The sequence below is a fragment of the Oreochromis niloticus genome, linkage group LG23, assembly GCF_001858045.2.
Source record: "Oreochromis niloticus isolate F11D_XX linkage group LG23, O_niloticus_UMD_NMBU, whole genome shotgun sequence".
Classification (NCBI taxonomy): Eukaryota; Metazoa; Chordata; class Actinopteri; order Cichliformes; family Cichlidae; genus Oreochromis; species Oreochromis niloticus.
In genome coordinates this window covers 17,614,368-17,636,595 of record NC_031986.2, presented here as the reverse complement: position 1 = coordinate 17,636,595, position 22,228 = coordinate 17,614,368, and the positions used below count along the sequence as shown (strand labels likewise).

General features: G+C 40.0%; 1 protein-coding gene across 1 annotated transcript; it reads right to left on the bottom strand.

Moving 5' to 3' along the window:
- Positions 1-153: 153 nt before the first annotated feature.
- mpp4b (MAGUK p55 scaffold protein 4b) lies at positions 154-19,297 on the bottom strand. Its single transcript, XM_025902754.1, has 23 exons — positions 19,224-19,297; positions 18,708-19,047; positions 15,629-15,750; positions 15,412-15,533; positions 14,912-14,989; positions 14,735-14,818; positions 12,514-12,645; positions 9,500-9,581; positions 8,064-8,149; positions 7,883-7,957; positions 7,599-7,795; positions 5,867-5,925; positions 5,751-5,768; positions 5,622-5,663; positions 5,467-5,487; positions 5,331-5,345; positions 3,063-3,104; positions 2,749-2,922; positions 1,795-1,875; positions 1,518-1,611; positions 1,275-1,383; positions 1,059-1,193; positions 154-737 (listed from the first exon to the last, which is right to left on the bottom strand). Exons 3-23 carry the CDS (start codon positions 15,684-15,686, stop codon positions 546-548), a joined length of 1,896 nt encoding a protein of 631 aa, XP_025758539.1. The 5' UTR covers positions 15,687-15,750; positions 18,708-19,047; positions 19,224-19,297; the 3' UTR covers positions 154-545.
- Positions 19,298-22,228: the final 2,931 nt, after the last annotated feature.

Genomic DNA, 22,228 nt, shown 5'->3' with positions numbered 1-22,228 from the left:
TGGGTGTACAGTAACATACCTTTAAAGATACAAAATCTTTTTTGTTTTTATTTACTTTGGTTGTTCATTTTACCCACCATTTGACATGAAAATATCTCATTTTAGGTTGGAATGCATCAAGAAGTCATTTATGACCAAAGGGGGAAAACATGCTTAATATATACGTTTCTTTTATTGGAGGTCCGTGTACAAGAACGGGGAGGAGGGCAGGAAAAGAGGCAGTTTTGTTTGAATTTAAGTCCTGCGGGCGTCTTTGGTTAAAGAGGTGCTGAATGTGTTCCTGCTGACTGAAAAAATAAAAAACAAAACTGTGACAAACAAACACAAATTCAGGGATTTCTTTGAGCTTGGATCCAGCTTCATTTCATCTTTGGGGATTTGAAGAGACTTAAAGTCCAGCTCACATGCGTCACACACACACATCAGTATATTTAGAAAAGCAATCACTGAATTTACATGTCAGGTTTTCATTTTTTTTTAAACTGTACAGTAAAAAAAAAAAAAAATCACTGTTTTGACCCGACGTCCTCTCCTCTACTTCGCTCCTAGGACTCAGACGTGGGTCGAATCCAGCTGGCAGGGACCCACTGTGGCTCGTCCTGTGCCTTCATCACTGCTGTCAGGAGCTCGACGCAGGAGTCCTGTAGCTCATCGTTGATGATCACATGATCGAAGAACTGCCAGTAGTTTGACTCGATCTTCCGTGCTGCTTCCTCCATCTCCTGGAAGTCTTCATCCTGATGAAGTAAAACCAAAGATAAGACTACTTCTACTGTATGAGTAGGAGGTCTCATAGGCCGATATAGATTTTGCCTATTCTAATTAAAACAGAAGAAGTCAAGTTGGGAGTAAAGAAAAAGTTCCTATAAAATTTGAGACATCCCAGTTCAAATCCCTTCCCTTGTGTGTGTTTGGGGTGTACCAATATCTTTGTAATGCTCTTGGATGATAGCAATCACATGTAAATGTAAATAATTATCTTATTAGGAAAAAGAAACATTTTTTTCTCCAAATTAAGAGTGGACGTTTTAACCAGACAACTAAGCCCAGCGTCATACTTTGAATGGCCGGTTGACGTAGTAGTTGGTGGTGATGTACGAGTCCTGTCTCGTCACCCTGAGGCGCTCCAGAGTCGGAGGCTTAACATAGATGACGAAGGCCCTCAGTTCGTGTGTCCTCACTGCCTGGAGGGCCTAAACAAGGATACACAAATTTACATGAAAACACTTTTATTTCTCTATTGGCTCTCTTTACTGTGTCTGAGTTAGACTTGCGTTTGGCTCGATGTCGATGACGCAGATCTTGCCGTTGTTTAAAACCTCCTTTGCAGACTCGATGCTGGTGCCGTACATGTTCCCTTTGTGCTCGCCGTACTCCAGAAACCTGCCAGACAAAAAAGACACAGAGACGGTGGGACTAAAATCTATCGATTGTGGCTAAGCTCACATCAGTTCCACCTACATTGGTCCTCATTAGAGGTTTTAATGTGTCACTTATGGATGCGCAGACAGCTGTACCTGTTGTGATAAACCATGTTCTCAAAGACTTCTCGGCTGACGAAGAAATATTCTCTGCCAGATTCCTCATATCCTCTGGGTGCTCTTGTAGTGTCTGGAGAAGGAAAAAGAAAAAGCAACCATTTAATCTGATTATTACAGAATCTGACACAAAAACACAAAGAGCCCAGAAAGAAGAAAATGCCTAGGATTTCTCAGGTAACTCTGCTTTTTAATAGTTTTTTTGAATTCGATTAAAATTTTTCATGACGTCTGTGACTGAAAGATGATTACGTACACGGCACTGGTCCCTGGAAGATGTTTGGGTTCATCTCAGCCAAACGCCTTCGAAGTTCATTCACACCTACACCAGACGGACCTGAAAAAGCATAGCTCACTTTGTTTGTATATATTTTCATTCTACTGCTTGTTAATGCATTAGGAATTTAGACATGATCCAGACGACCTGCTGATGTTCAAACTGAGCATCAGAATGAGGAAGAAAGATGATTTAAGTGACTTTGAATGAAGTATGGTTGTTGGTCTGATGATTTCAGAAATGGGTGATCTGCTTGGATTTTACTTAAACATCAATTTGTAGTTTACAGGGGATAATTCAAAGAAGAGATAATATCCAGTTTGTCACAGTTTTCTATGTGACTGCTTCAAGCTAATAGGAAGGCAACAGTAACTCAAATAACCACTTGTTACAACCAAGTTATGCAGAAGAGCATCTCATGCAGAAGAGCATCTCAATGGCAGCAGAAGACCACACCTGTGAGCTAAGAGTAGGGAAACTGTGGCGACAATTCACATAGACACACAAAATTAGACAAGTTTAGAAAAATGTCGTCTGGTCTGAAAACATGGATCCATCCTCCCTTTTTATCAGCGGTTCCAGCTCGTGGTGGTGGTGATGTAACAGTATGGAGGACATTTTCTTGGCACACTTTGAGCCAGTAGTACTAACTGAGCATCATCATCGTCTTATGGCTGCTTCCAGCAGGATAACACACCATTTCACACAAATCTCAAAACATCTCATACTGGTTATTTGAACAGCAGCAAATGTGTGGTGCTGTCATGTTAATATGGGCCAAAACCTCTGAGGAGTGTTTCCAGCACCTTGTTGAATTATGACAGCTCTGAAGATAAAAGAGCACCCAACCTGATTCTATCAAGGTGTATCTAAAAGGCTTATGAGTGTAGATGTTTGGTACACTAAACTAAAGGACTGAAATGTTTTCTGTACCTAAGAGGGCGATGAGGCGGTGTACATCCTCCGGGTGGCGCTGGTAACGAACCACCTCCTCATATGGACTGTTGAGGGCACTGTAGCAGCTGCTGGGGCAACGGGTGTGGCAGGACGGCTGGGTGGTGCTGTGAGCCCGCCTCCGACACAGACGCATGCTGCGCCTAAAGCCCGCTGATGAAAAAGATGTCAGTAGATAAACCTCCAAAATGGATCCACAACACACACACACACACACAGAACTAAACTCTAAATATACCAACAAGTTTGAGCAACACTATACGAGAAATAATCTGCTGCTCGAGAAGGCTTACCTAAATATATTCCTTCAATGTTGCTGCTAAAGTCATCCTCCTCTGGTTTGGATTAAAGAGAAAAAAAAAAAAGCAGGACTTAACACGGTGAGGCATGTGGAAAAAAAGATTGGTAACAACAATAAAACAGATGTAAAAAACACAGATGTTTGCACACAGTGTAATCAAAAATAATTCTGCAAAGCACAGTGAATAATGCAGAGCCACTACTCATGGTTCAGACATCTTATCAGGATGCATCCTGGGTGCCGGCTACATGAGATGTTTCAGGAAAGGAATGGAGGCCCGGGACACACTGGGAAGATTACATCTCTGCGCCAGCTAGTCTTCTGTGTATTTCAATTATTTTTATTTTAGGGTTAAATTACCCCCAAATGGTTTTGTTAATAATTTTTTACTTGAAATTACTGAAAACTAAGCAATACCAGAGTCCAAGGATGCGTAGTAACCTTTAAAGTAATAACGAGGGAACTTTAAGTTATAAATTTGAAATATATACTTTTTTTCCCTTTACATTAGATTTATTAATTGTAAGTTGTTCCTGGCTAGTCCAGATGATAGTCCATGTGTGTTGATGGGGAGTGAGACAGAGATACATAGGGTTGGATTTTATCTGTGACCTTAAACCAATCAAAGCAACTACGTCAGCCCCCGTGTCCCATAAAGCCTCCACCCTAAAACAAAGAAAAGTCTAAAATATTTCTGCAAATTAAAACAGTACTTGAGGGATTTATGATGCACTGCTGGACTAAAAGAAAAAGTCAGATAAGCATACATACAGTATTTAGTCTTTAGTGTGGTTCATGCCACAAAAACACTGGATCCTTCCCATTTCCCACAATGCAACACACCTGTTACAAATTATAACAGAGGATTTGTGCTAAAGTTATGGGGTACTTTGCTAGCTGCTTGTGTCAATGTTTTATGCTTACACTTTTTCTTTGCTTTTCCAGCGCTACTATTAAATATTATGTTTAAACCTTCATACCTCTGTTAAAAACTGCTATCAAACCAGTTTTACATTGAAATATAAATCTCACAATTTACGGCCCAAACCTTAAACCAATAACCATCTGTGAAGGCAGTATCACAGGATATAACACACTTTCAATCGCAAAAACTAAACCAGTTTAGTGTCAGTGACTGTTACATGTGCCTCGTTGAGCCAGCACATTTACTACCATGTTTTTCTTTTTTCTGTCATTGTTAATAATCTGAAGCTCAGCTGCATATATAAAGCCAGATGCAGCTGTGCTATGGGCCGCTCTTTCTCCTTCCTCTATCAGCATCAACCTTTTGCTTTAGTTGCTTTTTGAAATTTGCTTTGGTGAGGTGAGAGAAACAGCAATCAAACTGATGAAGCGTTGTGAGTTTGCTTCAGTTTCTCTTATTTGCTTTCTTTGTGAGAAATTATTTTTGTATTATTAAAAAAGTCTTAGACTTGCTACTCAAATGTTTCGCTGAGCCATGGATGTAAGAACTGTAACATTTTTGGGGGCTAGTCCGGGATTCAACTCAAACCTCTTGCACCCAGACTGAGAGTCATATCCCTAGATCACAGTGAAGGAACAGAAAGAAGCATTATTTCAAAGTGCATTTTGGGTAAACTTTCACTGGTCACCATATGGGCTAGATGGCTGCTCAAAGCACGTTGGAGCATATGAAAAGGTCTCCTTTTTATCTACTATTTAATGCTAGGCTCGTCTTTTTGTAAAAATCTTGGTTGTTTTTTATGTAATGACTCCAGTAAAAGCCCTACACACTAAAGTGTCAAACATTAGAAAAAAAAGAAATCACACAAAATAATACAGTGCATCATTTTGACCTGAAATCAACCAAAGCAACTGCGTCAGCCTCCATTTCCCAGACGTAAATTACTGGAAAGTCTAAAATACCTCTGCAAATTAAAACAGCACTTCAGGGATTTATGATGCACTGCTGGATTAACAGAAAAAAAAGTCTGCGGCAGCAGAGAAACCCCGGTGATAAGCTACAAAAACACCGAATGCTACATTTCTTATAATGCAGCACACCAATTATAAAACAGAGGACCATTATGCTCATATTTTGTGTTTCTATACCTGCTCCTGCACTCCTGCACTATTGAATTTCATTGTTTTAATATATGATTTAACATCAGTCCAAGTAAGAACATGTGACCTATCTCGGTAACAAATCAGGAGGTCTGCTCTTTTAATTAAATTAAAGAAATGTATAAATTTACTCGTGGGAGGCAGATAAGAACACAATTTTTTAAGTTTTTCTCACCTTCTCTGAGCTCCTCTGACATTTCCCCATCAGGCAGCAGGAACGTTTGAAAAAGAAACAACAACAAAAATTTCCTTTGAAGGGCACGAAACAAATTCAGGGACAGAATGGATTACATCAGCAAAGACTTACCTACCAGAATCAAATGCCTCCTCGTCTATCGGGGCAGGAAACACAAACAGACACAAGTTAAAGACAGCGAAGCAAAGACATTTTTGTGTGGTTAGTTAGTTTGTGTGTAAAAGATGAATAAGAGGCACATTACACAGTAAATGGAAGGTAAAGGTTTACCTGCTTCCACACATTTGTCATCAATGGCCATCAAGTCTTCCTCTGTGGGTGGAAAAACAGAGATAATTAAAGTCAGATCAGTTATAGAACAATTCAAGTTTGATTAAGTTTAAGCTAGTCTATTCTTACCTTCCTCTACAGTGCTCACTTCAGTAAGCATGGAGCAGAACACAAAGAAAACTCATCTGTGAAGCTGTACAACAGTTACTTTAATGATGATTAAAAGAAAACCTGAGCGCACTCACAGGTCTGAATGCAGGTGTGTGGCTGGTAAGGCTGCAACCACCAGAACTCCCTCTGCTTCCTGTTACAACAAGCAGAAACAGAGTAAGATGAGACAACTTTTATGCCACCTTTAAAATATTATGAGATGTCAAAAAAGACATTTCTAGGTGATGCTCCCAAATTATATTTAAATTTTTCACTTCATTTATGACTCCAGGAAACACTTTCCTGATGATCTAAATTACTCATTTTAAGTCTCACTGAATACATTCAATACATGTCGCTTTTCAGTCTGATTCAGTTCAGATTCGTTGCTCAGCATTCGATTGTACTAGAGGTTACTTTAAAGAGTTGGCTGCTCAGTATACTTTGCTTTAACCCCATTCACTCACCTAAACTAGCATCACAAATATTACTGCTAGCTAGCTAGCCTTAGCATTAGCTGATCAGCTCCATCGATCCAGTCATCTGGATATGTCAAACAACTAAATCTAAATCAGAAATTTGAGGCTTCAAACCCAATGGAAGAGCATTTCATTATTATTTAAAGTCTCACTTTTATCACTTGTTCATGCAGACATGGCCATCCTGGAATAAGCCAAATATGAATTTTGTTTTTTCATGTAATCCTGACCTGATAAAGGACATGCTCTTGCACTTCTGAGGTTATACATTGTAGGACATAACAGAGAGTCATCTGGTCTTGTTGCATGATCAGTTTCAGCCAAGCTTTAGCTGTCAGACAGACGACCTCACATTTGATTCTAGAATACTTTGATATACAAAGGAATTCATGGTCAATCACTGAAATGTGCTCAGGACCACAATCTTCCCAGGAGTTCACATCCCAGCAACAAACACATCACATAACTGAATGCTCCAGTGCCAACACTTCTGCTTTCATAGAGGTGCTAATACTTGGGAATGATCAGTTAAAGCAATTGTATTTGATTATCAGCACCTGGGTGCTAATTACCCTCCTAATTATGGAAGCAGTAGACTGTACTTAGTTTTTCACACACTGCTTCTCTATTTTGGCTTGAATTTCTGTTAAACAAATAAACACACAGTGTAATATTTGTGTCATATTTTATACTTTATCTGAACTTGTATTTACCTCATTTTAAAGACCTGGTAAGCATCACAACATTTTGATTATGTCTGGACATATAATAGCAAGAAAAAGAGGTCAGTTTTACTGAATTAGAAAATCCTCAGGCCCGAAATGAGACAGTGCAGCAGTCAATTCAAGAAGAAGAAGAAGAAGCTGAAGAGGCCAGCGTTACCAAACAAGTAAATCTTAAGGGCCAAAGTCAGAATATGTCAGCCCAAAAAGGAAAACAACAGAAATTATAGTATGTTAATTGTATATAAATTTGTCCTCAGCTCCATTCTCCAACCCACCAACTGGTCACGGCAGATGGCCGCCCCTCTCTGAGCCTGGCTCTGCTGGAGGTTTCTTCCTTTTTAAAGGGAGTTTTTTGTCCCCGCTGTTGCCAAGTGCTTGCTCAAAGGGGATCATCGGATTGTTGTTTTCTTTCTTCTTCTTTTAATCAGTTCAGTTTAATTCATTTGTATCTCAATACTGTTAAATTGAATTGAACTGAATTAAAGATGACTTTTAGGAGATGGAGTTGAATGAATCAGGGAATTTTAACACCTTATCCATAAAAATGACCAAACAGCAAAAATAAAAACCTATTACATGCAGTCCAAGATTGGAAGAGCATGCTTAAAAGAACCATATCTGACCGTTTGAGGAGGTTGGTGGAGGGGATGAGGCCAGCACATGCTGTGCTGCTGGGTAGTTTCTTTGCCTGCCACCAGAGGGCATCTGTCTGGTCCACAATCTCCAGGATGTCGCCTCTTCTGAAACTCATGCCGGCATCGGCGCAAGGGATGGCCGGGTCCTGCTGAGGGCTGTAGTCAGTCATGGCCCGTACGTACAGCTAGCAAACAGAAACCCACAAAATAGTGGTGAATATTTTTTTATGTGAACAGAGGCAATAATAATGGAGCTGTGGAAAAAGACTCACCATGGTCTGGTTGTGGACCGGCCTTTCTGTGATGGGAATGACTTTGAACATGATGGTGCCATGCGACCGAGCTTGCTGATTGGTTGTAAGAAAACAAAATGGAGCATGAACAGAACCAGTGTTGGATGGAAACAACACACAACAGCAAGAGCACATTTTATTTGATGAACAAGTGACCCACCACAACTTGGATAACTTGCTCAGGCTCCATCCCGTCCACAGGAAAACCGTTCACCTCTATGATCCGGTCCCCTGCATGGAGTAGACCTATGTACACATAAATGCAAACATGCATTAAAAAAATATATATCAGTTTTTCATTTCATGTTTTCTTTAGTTTTATTGACTTTTATGTGCTTTAATCTACTGTAGTTTATCTTGTTTGTAATACACTAAAACCTCAACAATCGATACATTGTTATAATCAATAACAAAAGCAATCAAATTTAAGCACAACTTGTCATTTAAAAGCTTACAGGTCCAATCACTGGCTGTCAGAGCTTCTTTAGTATACTATATGACCAGTGTGGATGTTTTAAAATTGTCTAAAGTTACATTTCTTTTCATGGTAAAGGTAAAAGCCACATGAGGATGTGTCTGTAACCAGAAGGAGAAAGTCCTGTCTGCATGAACATCAAGAAAACTTTGTCCAACCCAACCAGTCCATGTCTCTGGTTCTGAACCTTTTATTTTGCCACACCTTTTAATATTTGAATTCAGGTATTTTGAGTCCCATTGGCACAGGTGTATAAAATCAATCACCTAGCCATGAGACCTGTCTTTATGATAACCGCAGAGCTCCAAATCTCCTCCAGCATTAACATCAGCACAAAACCTATGAGCTGGGAGCTTCATGGCTGAGCAGCTCCTGTAGGTTTAATGTGGAGATGGCCCAGCCCTTTTGTCCATACAGTATAAGCTTTGGGTCTGAAAAGTGATGCCAAAGCAGAAATACGATAAACCTCCTTTTTTTTTCCTAATGGTCAGCAGGGGGAAGCTTCCCTGGAAGCAAAGATCCATCCTTTTGTCTAGGAGTGCAGACCCTACCCACCACCTTATTCATGACCTCAGTAAAAAGTTCAACATGGTGTTAATTTTGTCTTCACTTGTGAAAACTACATAATAAAGAAAGGTAAAGTTACTGTATTATGGACCAAAAAAATTCTCAACCTGGAGCTCCACGAATTACTAGATGAGATCCATGTTTTATATAAAGCGCGTGATTGCGACTAGCACTAGAATTTGGAAGCAAATTGATCAGGAACATTTTTTTTTGTCTTCCTACATGAATCACCCCAACATTGAAAATGAACACAATGTGATGGTCCGTGTACATTTGCAGAATAAAGAGTGTAAGATGAAGTTAAAGGCCCCAAAACAGATGTTTGCAAACAATTTGTCCTCAGCACAGAAAGTTCAGTTTTGCATTAATGCATAACTTTAAGCTCTATATGTCAGATGTTTTCCAGTGTAGATCGTCACTGATGTTTTCTTTTAGTCTGGGACTAGGCTTAATCTAGGAGTCCTCCAGTGAAAGTCTAGAGTTAAGATTAGAGTTAGGGTTTACACATCTAAACAACAAACATTAACTATAGGGGGTTAAAAAAAAAGGCTCACCACTGCGATCTGCCAGCCCTCCATGAATCACCCGAGCTATAAAAATCTCCCCTGTGATCTCGTTTCTCTTTATAGTTGCTCCCTGAGAAAGACGAAATGAAAAAACAGAATAAACAGTTGCTGCCAGGTCAGACAAATGAAGATAAAATGGACAGATGTGGCTCTGATGGATATGCAAGAAGAGACTTGAAGGTTTAATTCAGGCCTAAATAATGTAATAGTGACACAAACGAAGGGAAACTGGAGCTGATTTGCCACGGATGAAATGTAATGAAACAGACAAAAGAAACATGAACTACCACTGTTTGCAGGGTAGCCACGGTGCTCCTACAAAGGACCCAAAGAAGGCCACTTTCTGGACAGTTCTCATGTCGCCTTCTTCCTCTTCTTTTTCTTCCTCTGGTTTGAGCGACCTCCTTTCAAGGGACTGAACTTCTCATCAAACAGGCCATTTGTAAGCTGATGTTTGGATGTTTCCAGATCAGTGTGGGTGTGCTTCTTCTGTGCCACAGGAGAGTTTTTTGATTTCACTGTGTCCCAGGGAGTTCCACGACAAGACCTAGACTGGCAGCTGCCCAACTGGGAGGTGGAGGGAGGGTCCAAGGAGCTGCTGAGGGAGCTGGAGGATGAGCTGAAGGAACATGGGGACTGGCACCCTTGAGGCTTTTGAGTTGGGCTTTTCTTCAAAGTGTCTTCCTGCTCAGCAGCTTTAAGGCTGTTTACTTCAGATCTGGTGGCTGTGAGGAGCGTCTGCAACCGGTCCACAACCTGCGTGAGGAGGAGTAGAGCCTGCGAGTTGTCCTGCACTGTCACCGACATGTGCTCTGTGGCTGCTGCCATCCTCTCCCCAAGGAGCTTTATGTCTTTGGTGCTGCTCTCCATGGAGCTGGCGGCCAGCTGCACAGTCGTCCTCAGCTCGTCCAGACTCTCCTGTTTGACGAGCTCCACGGGCGGCACCCCCAGTACGCGGTGAGGCCGCATGGGGCTGGGTGGGGCTGTTCGGATGCGAGGGCTTTTAGTTCTGAACCTTGGAGACAGGCCTGGCTGGAGGTAATCATGCATGCTGAGACATGGGGGAGTCATGGTCAAACGTTGGGTAAATGGTGATGGAGCACCGGTGGACTGTCTTACTTCGTACTCATCTCCACTGTTGAGCTCGTCCACGTCTCCAATGAGAAAACAGACATTATTAATCCATGAGTGGATGGGATGGATGCATGGATGAAGACAGTGCAATGAGAAGTGATGAAGAACCAGCTTGTTTTCCAAAAGCATCTTAGAGGTTGGAATAACAGCAGTTCAAAGATGCACTCATCGGAAAACAAGGCCCAGATCTTTCCTTACCAATCAGGACCGAACTGCAGACTGAAGGTGCAGAGCGATTTGAGCTTTGCTCCCACAACAGGTTGGAGTAACAAACTCTGCACTGGCTCATCGGCGTGCTGCAGCACACCTGGCAGCCAGTCATAGGCTTACATTGTGGTAACGGGTATGGTCGAGCCTCTGTCAGGTGATGCACTGGCTCGGTTGGCGGGTAGCTTCCTCTCCGGACTCTGCACCACGACGAATCATTTGCTTTTAGCGTCCAACTCTGAGCTGAGGGGTTCTGGACCCTGAACCCTGTCCCTCTGTGAAGCTTCTGCCGGGTCAAATGCCTCAAGGTGTTCAAGTGATGGCGGATCCCCCCTCTGGGGCTTTTTACACAGGGAGGACAAGCACTGGGCAACAGCTTGCCAACTCTGTGGTGGTTGCAAAGCTGTGAGACAACAGAATCATGTTCCACTCGGATAAAGCAAGGTTTGAACTAGTAATCATTGCATGCATTTAAGGCATATAGAGACTGATGCTAAATTAGCATCAGATGTCTCCTAACTGTCTTGTTTCCTTTCTATTCCAGTGGCTTTTGCTGTTCGAAATTCATCGAAATTCATTCATGTAGCATCAACAGACAATTATACAAATGACAGATTATGAATCAAACATCTGCTCTCTGTCAGCTGTTTGACTTATTTTGAGTTGGCCAAAAAGCCAACATATTAAAATATTCAGGAGCATCTGCCTATATACATAGTCCTGAAAAAAGTAACTCCTTCACGGTCCAGATTAAAGGGTCAGTTCACCCAAATTACAAAAACAGTTTTCCTGCTTCTCCACATGATTTTGGTTTTATATCCACTTCTGCATCCACCTAAATACAACGAACTTGCTGTAAGTTCAAAAGTATGTGGATGCCTCTATTTAGGTCATGCACTGCACACAACAAACAAAGCAGCACTTTCAAAATGAAGCCAAAGCTTAAAGTGGAAACTGGAGCAAACCCCAAAGACTTCTATGTAAGTTATCCAGCATTAAATCAGAAATAAATATGTTTAAAATAAACTGTTTTGGATTCTATCCCTTCATGATAACAGTACACCAAAATAACTCGGCACTCAAAACCTACTTATGATTGCTTTAGACACTAGCAGATTGCTGGAGTTGGCCATAGTTTGCATGGAAGACGCCAACCATCACTCAGTGACGTATTTTGAAGATGAAGGGTCTCTGTTGGAAGTTTGTGTTGCACTCCTCACAGTCTGCAGCCAATTAGCCAGTATTTAGTGAATGTTTGTTAGCGTCTTCTATGCAACCTACAGCCAAAGCCAAAGCAATCAAAAGGGGGTTTAGGTGCAGCACCATGTTCCTATTTGCGACCAGTTTCCCCTAGACACAGCCAGAGACTTCCCCCTGGCTGGGGAACTGACTGGCCATAGTTATGTTGAATTAATATTTAATTTACATACTTTCTTCTTTGATTTGAAAACTGAAAGGTTTTGATTTTCCTCGTCCCAGTAAGCTTGTTAATTAAGGAGATAATAATAAATTAGATTCATACCTAACAAAAAATGTGGCCTCATTAAAAGCTTGCTTAGTTCCTAAACAGCTGGTCTACTGATGTTCTACTCAGCTCAGAACCATCTGTACAAACCAGACTTCATTTGCCTGTTGAGGAGGTATTAGCTCAGGAATCTCACCAGTGGCTGTTTATTCTTCACCAGGCAGACGATCCGGGTGGCCTCCTCATCGTCCGGCAGGTCTTCCGGCATTGGGGGCAACACCGGCTCATAGTCCTTCAGGGCTATTGTATCATGAGCCGAAAGAAGGGCCTTGATGGAAAACAGACAAAGCAGACTGAAGCTAAGAACTGTAACAATAACAGCAGCAAATAACAATAGAAAGGACACAGGTACATATGTAAATCTAGTTACATTTAAATCATAGTTTCACTAATACTATAGTTCACTAATCAAATACAGAAAAGAAACATTGGGAATTTTCACTTGGATTCAATGTCATTTATATAGTGCCAAATCACAGCAACTGTTGCCTCAAAGTGCTTTGTACTTGTATTTTATTGGATATTTTAAGGTAAAAACCCCACAATATTAGAGAGAAAAGCTCAACAACCAGATGACCCCCTTTGAGCAAGTACTTGGTGACAGGAGGAAGGAAAAAGTGAGGGACAGTTAACTACCACTATGAGGTATTTAAGATAAAATGGGGCCTGATTATTCAAGACCTTGTATGTGATGAGAAGGATTTTAAATTTGATTCTGGAGGAACAAAGGGCCAAAGAAGAGAAGCTAATCTGAGAAAAAATGTTCTCTCATTTTTTAGTCCTTGTCAGTACTCTTCTTGCAGCATTTTGGATCAACTGAAGGCTTTTTAAGGGTGGTTTTAGAACAGCCTGATAAAAACCGAATTCAATAGTCTGGCCTAGAAGTAATATATGCATGAATGTGCAGAACCACATATTTGTTTGTAATGTGCATTGAAGGTCATATCCTGGTCAAAAACGACTCCAAGATTCGTCTGTGAAGGTTCTCAGTCATCCAGGTCATCGTAGTCAAAGGAGTTTGCAAAGAAAAGCGTCTGGACTTATTTGAGTTGCTTGAAGACGTTTCACCTCTCATCTTAGAACTGAAGAAGCTTCTCGGATGAGAGGTGAAACGTCTTCAAGCAACTCAAAGAAGTCCAGACGCTTTTCTTTGCAAACTCCTTTGACGACTCCAAGATTCCTCTCAGTGTTACTGAAGGCCAAGGTAATGTCATCCAGAGTCAGCATCTGGTTAGACACCACATTTCTGGGATTTTCAGAGCCTAATAGAAGAACCTCAGTTTTACCCGAATTTATAAGCAGGAAATTAAAGATTATCCAAGCCTTTATATCTTTAACACATTCTTGCAGTTTAACTAATTGGTATATGCTATCTGGCTTCATGGACAGATAAAGATGGGTATCATCTGCATAGGAATGAAAATGTCTGCTATGCCTTCTAATGATACTGCATGTATAATGTAAACAGAATTGGTCCTAGCACTGAACCTTGTGGAACATAATTAGCCTTAGTGTGTGAAGAAGACTCTCCATTTACATGAACAAATTGGAGTCTATTAGAGAGATATGATACTGCACTGCAGTGCAGTACCTGTAATACCTACAGCATGCTCTAATCGCTGTAAGAGAATATTATTGTTGACAGTATCGAACACTGCACTGAGCAGGACAAGTACAGAGAGCAATAAAAATGACTATGATGTACTATGATGAGATCTGAATTCCCACTGCTTTGTAACCCATTATTGTAAATTTAAATTATTAAATTATTATTATTACAGATGATCAGACAAAGAGGGTTTTCAGGGCCACAGCTTCTATGCCATGTGTAAGATCCAGAATGTGATTAAAGTGGTGGGTGGGCTCTTTTCCATGTTAAGAGAAGGCAGCTGAATCTAATAATAGACTGAATCGAGGCTGTCATTTTCAGCATCTACATAAATGTTAAAATAACCCATAATAATAATTTTATCTGAGCTGAGCACAAAATCAGATAAAAGTCAGATACTGTAGAAACTCGAAGTAAGGATCAGAATGATGATAAATAACAACAAATAAAACTTGTTTTTGAGTTTTCTGGCTGGAGTACAAGGCTAATGAATGAAAGCTTGCTGCTACTCCTCCTTGATCTGTGCTTCGAAGATTCTGACAGTATGACTCAGGGGTGTTGATTCATTTAAACCAACATAATCATCAATTACACTCCCCCTTTTTAATCAAAATATGCACTAAACATGAGTACATGAAAATTTAACTACAAAAAAATAGGATTTACAGATCTGCCTGAGCTACAATGGGCCTTATAGGCCCTTAACCTCTTCTGTACTTCAACATGAAACCAATAGTGGTTGATTAACCTGCAGGTGTGGCTGTCGCAGAAGATGGTACAGCTCTTTGGCCTCTTCAGAGCAACTTGGTAAGGACCTGATATCAATCAGCAACTATAAAGACAGAAACATTCAATACCTTAAAAAAAACCCTACCAAACAACATTTGAACATGACAACTACATTAAATTGTTTTGGAAGATGAACCTCAAGCGAGAGTCCCGAAGAGTAATCCAGAGCTGGTGCAGGAGAATCTCTTAGATATCTTTGCAAACACTCATAAACCTGAAAACAGTCAAATAATAAAAACAAATATCAAAACTACAGTGAATGAGGAAACATCTGACCTTAGACACTCTGAGGGAGGCATACAGTCCTGTGAAAAACTAAGTACACCCCTATGATTCAGCAGCTTGTAGAACCACCCCTGGATCTCCCTGCACATGTCCACTAAAGCCTACTGACACATTTTACCATCTCTTTACTAAAACTAAGGAGATTAGCAGAGAACATTTAGGCTTTGCATGTACTTTAGATTACATTACCTGCATTTTGTATTTTATGTTATTTGTAGAAAAATCTGGTGTAAGTCATCTTTCCTCATATAAGATAAAAGATTTTGGTGCATGACCCAAAGTATAATGAGGAATGCTGAAAACTAACCACTGAAACCAGGATTTTTAATTCTGTTTTTCAAGTTTTCAGACCTTGAGAAGTGACTGCAGCCAGGCGGCGTTGAGCAGACTGTGGAGGATCTCTGCTCCGTCGATGTCCTGACTCACAGACTGCCTCACCTCATCTATGACGTCAGACAGGATCTGACGCAAACCTGCAGCAGAAACTCAGACACGTTAGCAGAAGGCTGAAGCTGTGGTTAACATGTGTAAGCACATTAACCTTAAACCATAAAACACTCCTACTGACCGTGTTCTCCCAACTCACAGTGCGGACTTAACACCTGAGCCTCCACCGCCTGCCTCATGGTTACAGAAAGCTTGACCCTTGACCCTGACCACCTGCTGCTGCTCGCCAGGATGGGCAGTGACCTGGAGATAAATCAGTTTATTATAAGATAGCTGATCCAGCTTTTTTCCCCATTTAATCACAATCATCTAACAAAGAAAAAACATTTTGATTGTAAAAGTTATTTATATTCTAACTGGAAACCCTGAAAAGTCACACCCTGGAAACCAGAAGCCACTGGATTACTAAAGTATCCTGAAATATTAGATCAGATGATTCATAGAGCTGGAGCTTTTTAAGGTGGAGCTGATTGAGTTTTAACTCTTTATATTCTGTATGTTATATCCCTTTCATGTATGGAAACCTTAAACCACTTAGTAATGATAATAATAACAATGTTTATGATAATAATTATCACAATAATTATACAACATATGAAGTAAAAGCAGACTTTGTTCTTCTGAGCTACTGAGGACTCAGCAGGGTGAAAGAGAGGGTCTCTAACAGGTGGTTATTTCACAAAAGGCCAGTTTGAGCATTGCACGGTCTGATCTTAGGGTGAATTTTACCCCAACACCCTGATTTATAGAAGTGCTCACACTTATTAATTATTCAGTCAATCAAGTGCATTTGACTAGCAGCATCTGGCTGACAGGATGACTTACTCTGATGTTTTAGGCTTCATTAGCTCTGAAGTTGCTGCAGCTTGTGGCACTTGTCTAGTTTTGCATTGTGTTTTTGTGTCTTACTAGTCCGTATAAAACACCATCTGAGCCTTTGACTCTCACGTTTCTACTCAGATAATGAAACAGTTGCGTTGAAACCTCTATAAGCCTGTTTTTATTCAGCGCAAAAATATGAGGAATGAATAAAAGAGCTCCATCAACTCCATCTTATCCAGGGATTTTACAACTAGCAGCTACATCTGGTGTAATCTTTTTCACCGCAGTTAACCCTGGGAGGTCTAAATACTCCTAACCCCCAACCCTAAGCCATAACAAAGTAGTTCTTTGCAAAAAGATGGCAAAATTTAGTTTCTTTCCAAAAAAATAAGTGCATTTTTTTCCTTTTTTAAAAAAAACATGAAAGCTAAGGTGACACTCAGACTTCACAGGGTTTAAAAAACAAATCAGGGGTTCAGTAATCCAGAGCATCCATGTCCTCCTGCACTGACTCCAAAGTTTGAGAACCGCTGCACGAAACAATAGCATGCGCTGACTTAAACAAGCTCAGATTTATCCTCTTGTCACTCGAGTCTCATGAAAACCGCCGACATCTGTCACGTCATGAGCGGCCGGGTCTTTGAAAAGATTTTAAAAAGCAAGAACCATCACACGGTCTGCTGGTACAGCTTTAAAAGATGAGCTTCACTTCTTAACAGCCACCAGATCACCCACAGCTAGTTTAGGATTAGAGCTGAAAAGTCACATATTCAGAAACAAAACTAAACAAAAAATAGTTCAATTGAGGGAATCTGAAGTCTTTTTAAATGTTTATTGTTAAAACTGAGCTCCAGCACAGAAAAGAGGTTTGCATTAAAAAAAAGACAATACAGGAGTACTAATAACACTACAACAACTCCATCTGCCTTCGGATTACTGTGACTTCCCTGTTCAAAGTCTACGATATCCCTAGGTCTCTAAGTGAAGTATCTACATTAATATTTAGACAGTACCATCCATCAAGAAGGAAACACACCACATCAAATGTGGCTACAGTAAGATTTACGCCTTTCTTACCTAACCCAGATATGCATGAATTGGATGTCCTTTTACCTTCAGGCTTGCTTTAACTCTTCATGGCATTGGTTTTCTTGCTGCGGGAAACTTTCCTCTGAGATTTTGGACCATGTTGAAATGACAGCATCAAACAGTTACTGCTGATTTGTTGGCTGCACATCCATGATGCCAATCCCTGTTCCACCGCATCGTTAAAGGTGCTGGTTTAAGAAACCAGTTTGAGATGAGCTTGTGACATGTGTTATCCTGCTGGAAGCAGCCATCAGAATATGATAAACTGTGTCAAAAGGTTGATAATGTTCATCTGGATGTAACGTTTTCAGTGGGAGAAACGTTTCGTCACTCATCCAAGTGACTCAGTCTCAGCTGACTGCAGGTTTCCCCAACCTATATGATCAAGGAACTGACCTCCCAGCCCATTGTTCATTCAGTGGGCTGGTTTCAGTCATTATGCAATGAACTGTTTATAAGGTTTTTGTTCTTTTGTTATTTTTGACACAGTTTTTCTGTACGAGTTAGAGGTGGACAAGAACTCAGCCCTGAACCGACCAGGGTCACAGGTGATCTGGTTGATGTTAGAAGGTTAATGATTTTAAATTTGTCACTTTTAAAAGGTCCGCAGATGCCCTACAACCATACAGCAGCCTAACAACCAAAAACCATAATGTCAAAATTTCACCGAAGTACAAATGCATGCAGCACCCTTTTAATTCCCCAAAACGTTCGATGATGCTGGTCCTTAGGCGATTTCATCGTCTACATGCATCACATTAAAACTTTTCTACGCACATAATCTCTACAAATTCAGGTTCCGACTTGATATGTTCAAACTTAGAGTTAATTTGCAAAACGTCTGTGAAACGTGCAGTTAAAACTTTTAGGACCACATTTATGAACATGCAGAGGTGCAACCGCAGCTCCAGCAGCCAGCGCGAACAGGATCAGTGCTTGAAGGCACACCTGACAGCAGCTGCCAATACAGAGTTTATAAATCATCTCAATATCTGAGATGGTTTACGATGTACATTTGGTCACTTTGACACGAATAATAAAACCAAAGAATGATGCTGAGTGATCTTTTTTTTGCCTTTGTTTCCACCAATATGTCTGTAAATACTCACTTAAAGGTGAGAGTAGACAGACGTGACAGAGCAAAATAGCTGCTGGAAAAGTGGATATTTTTAAGGAATGAACCAGTAGGATCTCCTCAAGGAGTAAACACCCATCCGGGATGATCCCTGTGGCCTTCCTCCAATCCAAGCCCTCCTCTCTTCAAACAAATCAACCCTGGTGAAGCTTACCGCTACACCTGCAGCCTCGGGGACTCCTCGCGCCGTCACCCTCCTCCTCCTGCCGGTGTCAGCTCCAGCACAGCAGCAGGTAAATGTTTATATGATGGGAAAATATTCCCAGGAGAGCAGACAGAGCACTATGCTTTCATCGAGCTGGACAGGAGAGAGAGAGAGAGAGAGAGAGAGAGGGAGGGCTGTAATCTCTCCCGATCCCACTTAATCCCGGGCAAGTGAGCCGCCTGCCTCTGGCCACCGGAAACCTGTTCCTCCCTCACTGGCTGGCTGGTTGCTGCTGAGCTGCCAAATCTTCTTAACTCTTTCAGCTTCTATCAACACACATGGAGGAGGGCTGAAACAAAAGGGAGAAGCAGTTACTTCAAGAGACACGAGAGAGTTTATGAATGTTACATTGCACTTTCTCTACAACAAACCATCAGGAAAGTCAACAAAGGACACAGAGGTAACACGTTTTGAGGCTGAAAAAGACCTAAAAGAGTAACTAAAGAATCAGATAATCTGCCTCACCAGCTGGAATTAATGGAGAGTTGACATGATGCTCCGATTAGTAATCTTAAAAGAATCCTTGGTTTTAAAAAAAAAAGGGAAGAAAAAAATCTGGCAGGAGTGAATATAATCTCCTGATTGGTAATCCAATTCCTACTGAAAATCAACAAGATCTCCCCTCCCTCCACGTGAAAACAGGTCTAAGGCATCTCATTGTACCCAAAACACTGAGATTATTGTTTAAGGATCTGGATACACCGGATGGATTTTCCCCCTTTCAGCAGAAAAAAAAAAAGGAGCAGTGATGCCAGTGGGATTTACTGAGCCACCCTTGACATGCAACAAGCTCTTTTTGACCTGTAAAAAAGGAACATCTGTTATTAAAAGTGAAAATATTCTCAAAATACCTTCAAACTATGACCTTGCAAGTACAGATTATCATCCGCTGTTATACAGATGATACACCACTATACGTTCCCCTTATTCAATACTATGGCTTGTCTATATGATGTTAATTACTTCCTTAACCACATCATTTTCCAAAGTTGAGGTCCTTTCATTAAACTTGAAAGGAGAATCTGTCCTCGATCACAAGGAGTTCCGCCTGTACCCTGGGTGTGATGACCAAGGTCATACAGTGAGGTTTTCTCCAACTAAGAAATGTCGCACATTAAAATATTTTCTATCGCAAACAGAACTTGGAAAAAGTCCTACATGCCTTCTTCTCATCGTGTTTGGACTGTTGAAAATTTCTTGAATTGCACCTCCTGCATCCAGCTCATTTAAAACTCAGTAACTTTACCAAAATCAAAGGATCAAAGGCACCACACTCATTACACTGGATTAAACACAGTGAGACGTATTGTGCACAAACTTTTGGATTTTTTTTTTTTTTTTCATAGTAGTCTTGAGGAATAGTTCTTCAGGCTCCTTGAAGAACTTTTGGCCTAAAAATAAAAGCTTTTCTTTTATTTTTAGTCCAGTCCTTGTATCTGAACATTTTCAGAGGAATCTTTGTTTTGTTTGTTTAAGCCACTTAACACTATGAATCATTCAGGCATAAAAAGGCACCTAGCTCAATAGATGAGCCAGTGTCACGTCTACACATAACAGACAACATAGCAAAGAACCCAACTGTTCTTAAGGAGGAGAAACAGGGATAAAAGGCTGAAGTATGCCAAATTACATAAGAACTGGATTGAAACTCTGGTCTGATGGAGAGATTATGTTTTTGCTTCAGATCATCATCATCATCATCATCAGTATGTACAGGGGAGGTCAGGAGAGAGGAACCACGCGAGCTCAACATCAGATTTTGATTCATCATGTAATACCATCTAAAAACATCTGATTGGCGATGGTTTCCTTCTTTAGCATGAAAATAACGCCAAACACACAAATATTGACCTTCAAGCTTGTTAGAATTGTATAAATTGTTTTTGCTGTTGTATGTTTACATGTTTTAATAAATTGCTGCACCATTTTCCTAGCAACATACAACAAAAATCAAAATACAAACAAATGAAGGGTGGGTCAAGACTTTTGCACAGCACTATATAACTTGATAGTTACCTGTTTGACAGTGGAGGATGTAAGACTGTGAGTTGCAATTTAAAGTTAAAAAAATCTCAAACATGAATATGGTTATTTGAGATTTTACATATAAGTGACAGTATTTAACAATCAGTTCTGTAGGATTCTGTTATTTTTTCTTGTGTTCAGATTTTTTGTTATAAATTTTTAAATAAAATATAAATATTGCAGTTACTGAGAATATCTTTTTATTATATTAAAATATCATTTTGAGTACATATGCAGGATTGCTCCTCTATATTTTTCAGCTCATTATGTGTGAAGTTGACCACTTTATACAAAAGAGAAAAAAAAAGATGCAACAGCAGGCATAAGGATAAATTACAGTTTAAGGAAAAGGCTGTAAATGACATGCATTTAGTTTTACTAAATTATATGTGCAATTTAAAACGGATTTAAAAAATACAAATAAAATATATATTCAATGAAATGTTATGGATTTGATGTGGAACATGGCCATCATTATTATTATTATTCCAATACAGTATCCAAATTTTTCCCGAGTTACTTTTAACATTCACATGTATGTGAAAATAAATAAGTTGCCAAGTTTTGCAAAAAGAAAAGAAGTTTACATTGTAGCAGTCTGTGGTGCCTGTAACAGGAGAGCTTTTTTTTTTTTTAATTTATTATTTTTTTTTTTAGCAATAATATTGTTTAATAAAAAGTTGTCTTGACAAAGTAAGATCCTCTTTTCAAGTTTAAAATGAGCATAATGCACACAATCTTTTTTTATACACACCTTTCTTTTCATTATGTAAGTAAACATACACCCATGGATCTTTATTTAAACTCAGGTTGGAATAAAGTAAAGTTTTTGTTCTCTGCGTTTTGTGTTCTTCAGGTGATTCCTCAGATTTCCTCGCTGTCCTGGTTCACCACTGTCGTCCCCCTGATCCTCGTGCTGACGGTCACTGCTGCCAAGGATGCAACTGATGACATTGTGAGCACATTTAAAAATGTCTTCTGCTTTTTTTTTTTTTTTTTTTTTTAATTTTTTTTATTGCCACTGTACATGTTTATCTACATTGGCACTCTGTTGGCACAAAAAACACAGCTTGGCTGTTCAGTTCAGGAAACAAATGCCGTATAACACATATGGTTTGGGAAAACACATGCACTGAATACATGCTTCGGCAAAAGAAAATACATTTTTGTCTATCGTGGAGCATTGATGTTGATCTCATTACAGAGATGTGAAGTTTTTTTTATTAATCATGAATTCTTCACAAAATTTTATAGCCCATCTCACAAGATGATCAAGTTGCAGAAACCATCCTGAGAGCTAGTTATGCAACATTCGTAACTTTTGCCAGTGATGCACAGCGTGTGAATGCTTGACTGTGGCTGACCCATCACACGTAAGTAAAAGTAAAAAGTTGATACAGAAAATTTCTAACTCTACTATATTTATAACGATTTTTCTCTTCTTT

What these genes read in the sequence shown, in the direction of transcription:
- mpp4b (XM_025902754.1), bottom strand. Translation starts at nt 15,686, where the DNA reads ATGAGGCAGGCGGTGGAGGCTCAGGTGTTAAGTCCGCACTGTGAGTTG. An exon ending in TGCGACAGCCACACCTGCAG is followed by an intron (nt 12,646 to 14,734) that starts GTTAATCAACCA and finishes TTTTCCATCAAG; the next exon opens with GCCCTTCTTTCGGCTCATGA. An exon ending in AGCAAGTTATCCAAGTTGTG is followed by an intron (nt 7,958 to 8,063) that starts GTGGGTCACTTG and finishes ACAACCAATCAG; the next exon opens with CAAGCTCGGTCGCATGGCAC.